The following is a 4,541-nucleotide window of genomic DNA, read 5'->3' on the forward strand; positions in this document are numbered from 1 at the left end:
CATGGAAAAAATTTATTTTCATAACAAATTCCGATTCCACTCCACAGACCTCCATGACCTTTCTTGCCGCCTGAATGATGGTTGCTCATATGAAGTTAAACTTTATACTCTCAAGAGGAGCTTGGCCCGAGCAAACATCCCTTCCATCTTGGAACCATCTGGATTGTCCAGACGTGATGGGAAAAGACCTGACGGCCTCACCCTGTGCCCCTGGTCGTGAGGCAACCTTGTCTGGGATGTCACAGTTAGTGACTTCTTTGCTTCTTCTCACATCCTGGATGCTGCAGTCAGGGCGAGATCCACAGCTTCTGCGGTCGAACGGAACAAAATCCTGAAATACTGCGATCTGTCGGCCAACTACATTTTCCATCCTGTGACATTCGAGACATTTGGTGGGGTCGGACCATTAACTGCGAGATTCCTGTCTTCACTGACAACTCGTCTTGCAGAGGTAACTGGTGAGGGCGCTTGGCTGTTCCAGCGCATCAACCTCGCCATTACCCGCGGTAATGCTGCAAGCGTGTTTGGCGTACCTCAATAGCCATTAGAAAGGTTTCACAGTGTCCCCAACTTTTCAACCCAAGGTGGTGAATTTATTTTCTCTTTTTTTTTTTGTTTTTTTAATTTTTCCAATTGTGTTCTCTGTTTTGTCCAATTTTCTTATTTAATTTTGTAAAACGGTAAACACTGTGCAGGCAATAAAAATCAGAATCTACAGGATCTGAAGCATATTTGTAGATAATTTATTTAAAAACATCCGTTTATCTGTTAGTTATAAGGAAACAAAGTGGATGGGAGAGAGGTGCTCACTTATACCGAAATCAGTATCTACAGATGTCCTTTTGTCTCCAGACAATCAGACGGTCGCCGATTTTGAAGAGTCCTTGTTTCTTAGGATTATATTATTCTCTTATCATAATTTGTTGCTGATATGAATTATTTCCAAGCAATTTCTTTAGCCTTTCCAGAAGAGAGAATTTCACCGAGTTACTCGTGATCAGACACAAACACGCGCACGTTGTCTCTTTCTCTCTCTCACACACACACGCATCTGAGAGGATGTATAATTTTTGTTTTAATTATTATAGTTGCTTTAAACTACATAAAAAAATGATTCCTTCATATGATGACTGTACATTAAATTTGTTTATCATTTCCAGCGTGTATATTCGATGCTATTCTTAAGCAAGATATAATTAAACCGGAATTTATTACAAAAGGGTCTATACTAAATGTGTCACCGGTTACGGCAAGTATGAATCCTTCGTCTTCGGAGAAAATTAATTTGAAAACGAAACAGAAACGTCGCAGAGAAAATATAAAGCAATCACAACCGTACATAAATATGCGTAAGGTGAGCTCCAGATTAAAGTATTCATATTAAAATGTTATTAACGACAAATGATAAATCCTAAATATTATTTTGGGTTTCGTGAAAGCACGTGTTCCAATTAACAGTTATTTATTTTATCCCTCATTGCAAAAAAACATTTGTTAAAATCTCTTTTATGGGACAAATGTCTCAGCCCTTTCTCCTTCCCAGTCATACCTTTGCAGTATCTGCCACGATTAAGATTTCTTTTTTCTTTTCCGTTTATTTTTCCTCGTTCTCTAGTATTCTACAAACATACCTCCACCCCGCTCCAGCTTTGTTTGCTTATAACTTTCAGAAAAACGAATATCTTTAATGAAATTTACAACAAATATGCTTCAGATGGTATAAACCCCGATTATATCGGAATTTGTTGCTGGGAAAGTTTTTCTGAGAGGTGGAGAGAAGAGTTTCGTAAAATTTACACGAATCAGCTTTGTTTCCTCATAACTTTCAGAAAAATTAATATTTTTTTCGCTAAATTTTCCACAAATATCTTTCAGACTGTAGATTGCGACTATATCGGAATTTGGTACATATTGACACATCGCAATTCTTTCTTCAACATTTCCAGTTTCACTTTGTGCATATATGATACGTGTCAACATGCATTTGTACAAACCCGCCAATTTCTTTTTATTTAAATTCCGATATAATCGTAATCTACACAATCAGAAAAGTATTTTGTAGAGGAAAATTTTATAGCAAAATCCCATTTTCGGACAGTTCTGAGAAAACAAAGCTTGTGAATTTTCTGAAATACTTCTCTCCTTCTACGGAAAAGTTTTCCACACCAAATTCCGGTATAATCGGAATCTACACTATCAGAATCGTATTTGTGGAAAGTTTTATGAAAAAGATATTCACTTTTCTGGGTGTTATGAGGTAACAAAATGAAGAAGGCACAATTATAAAAGTATGCCGATTCCACGTTCTGAAACGCTTGTAATTCGTTTAAAGAAAATTGCCCTCTCCACATTTATACTTTCCGCGATTATAATAAACGTTTTTTGTTTCGTTATTTTGTAGTATTCCATATTCTGAAACACTTGCGGAATGACTGTGACAGCTCTTCTGAATGTCTACACTCGATTCTATGTGTCAGTTAACATGCTAGAAATAATGTGTATATCTCACATATGCACACATCTAGATACATACAAAAATGCCTGTTAGAAAATTACTATTTGTAAATCTCACAACGAGAAATATTCAGCAACAGTACTTTGGAATAAAGATTGTTTGCCAACATAGCATGGCAGTCCTGGTTTAGGACGAATGTTGCTGTCATTTAGCCCCAGGAGACGTTGTCTCCAGCTGGCTATACGACACGATCTGTGTCCTTATATTTTCAAACAAGGGAATCTAGCACCCCCACTCAGCGATACACAGATATTGTTTTGAGCTGAGTGGGGGTGCTAGATTCCCTTGTTTGAAAATATAAGGACACAGATCGTGTCGTATAGCCAGCCGGAGACGATGTCTCCTGGGGCTAAATTACAGCAACATTCGTCCTAAACCAGGACTGCCTTGTTATGTTGGCAACTACGTGTGAATATGTGGGATGGCTACTCATTGCTTCCCACCTGTTCCCGCTGGCGACTCTTGACTGCCCAGCTCTTGGAAGAATCCGGTTTCTCAGGAAGTGGCACCAAATCCTAAGGTAGGGGAGAGAACTCCTATGATAATAAGAACGAGCAACAACACCGTCTTGATTGAATTCCAAACAAAAATTATTCACAGGTGAAATAAACAGGCGTGGCCATGTGGTTAGAAGTTTGCTTCCCAATCATATGTTTCCATGTTTAGTCCCACTGCGTGGTACCTTAGGCGAGTGTCTTCTGTTATAACCTTGGGCCAACCAAAGCCTTGTTAGTGGATTTGGTGCACGGAAAGTGAAAGAAGCTTGTACATATATACATATATATGTACGTGTCTTTGTGTTTGTCTGTCCACCACCACCACTCGACAACCTGTGTTTACGTCCCTGTAACTTGGCGGTTCAGCAAAAAAACACTGGAATAATTAACTGGCTTTGAGCCTGATCGTTGCCAGCGTCGCCTTACTGGCACATGTGCTGGTGGCACGTGAAAAACAACATTCGAGCGTGGTCGTTGCCAGTGCCGCCGGACTGGCTCCTGTGCAGGTGGCACGTAAAAAAAAAGCCTTTTGAGCATGGTCATTGCCAGAACTGACTGACTGGCCCTCGTGCCAGTGGCGTGTAAAAGCACACACTACACTCTCGGAGTGGTTGGCCTTAGGAAAGGCATCCAGCTGTAGAAACTTTGCCAGATTAGATTGGAGCCTGGTGCAGCCTTCTGGCTCTCCAGTCCTCAGTCAAACTGTCCAACCCATGCCAGCATGGAAAGTGGATGTTAAACGACGATGATGATGATATATATATATGTCTGTGTGTGTGTGTGTGTATGTAATTGGGCAAAGATTTAAAAGAAATATGTAGCTAAGAATAAGTTATGTCAGTGTTAATCAACATAAAGCTTGATTGTTCTCTTTCATTTTTAAAAGACTTCCTCTCTTACAAGAAGTTCCCTCATCCTGCTGCCAAATCTTCACTTTTTGTAAAACATTTGGATAAAATTCTATCAAATTTCTTTCGAAAGGTAGCTGTGTGTTTAATTAAAAAAAAGCAAAATCTATATTTTTGTACGAAAAATTTTTTTGGGGTGGAAAAAATTATTTGCAAATTTTCTTTTTATTTGTAGCTACAGGAAGCAATGAAGCAGAAAAGGGAAGAAAGTAAGCAAAATCTTTTCTAATATTAAAATAATTCTTCTGGCATTCGATTTGACCAAAGCTAATACCAAAGACAAAGCATTCCATTTTCATTATTACCCTGCAAGGAATATTCTTGTTATCCTTTCCACATGATTAAACTTAGAATCAACTATGAAGTATAATTGTAAATATGTACGCATATAAATACTGACATTACGCCACAATGCTGCTGGTGCCACATTAAAAAGCACCCTGTACACTCTGTAAAGTGGTTGGCGTTAGGATTGGCATCTTGCTGTAGAAACCTTTCCAAAACTGATTATGGAACCTGGTGTGTCTCCTGGCCTTACCAGTTCCTGTTAAACCATCCAACCCATGCCAGCATGGAAAACGGATGTAAAAGGATGATGATGATGATGGTGGTGGTGGTGGT

The 4,541-nt window shown here is 39.0% G+C and overlaps 1 protein-coding gene across 3 annotated transcripts in view; it reads left to right on the top strand.

The window, feature by feature from the left end:
* The first annotated feature begins 268 nt into the window (after positions 1 to 268).
* The window catches only part of LOC106884240 (putative methyltransferase C9orf114 homolog), a 22,056-nt gene continuing 17,783 nt past the window's right edge, over positions 269 to 4,541 (top strand). Inside the window, exons 1-3 of one of the 3 annotated variants that reach the window (XM_014935504.2) lie at positions 269 to 584; positions 1,161 to 1,354; positions 4,096 to 4,129. In XM_014935504.2, the coding sequence (XP_014790990.1) occupies positions 1,256 to 1,354; positions 4,096 to 4,129 (133 nt within the window). In that variant the 5' untranslated portion in view covers positions 269 to 584; positions 1,161 to 1,255. Of the gene's footprint in view, positions 585 to 622; positions 1,355 to 4,095; positions 4,130 to 4,541 lie in introns of those variants that run through there. The other 2 variants (XM_052975378.1, XM_052975385.1) reach the window with 2 other exon arrangements.

The sequence above is a fragment of the Octopus bimaculoides genome, chromosome 2, assembly GCF_001194135.2.
Source record: "Octopus bimaculoides isolate UCB-OBI-ISO-001 chromosome 2, ASM119413v2, whole genome shotgun sequence".
Classification (NCBI taxonomy): domain Eukaryota; kingdom Metazoa; phylum Mollusca; class Cephalopoda; order Octopoda; family Octopodidae; genus Octopus; species Octopus bimaculoides.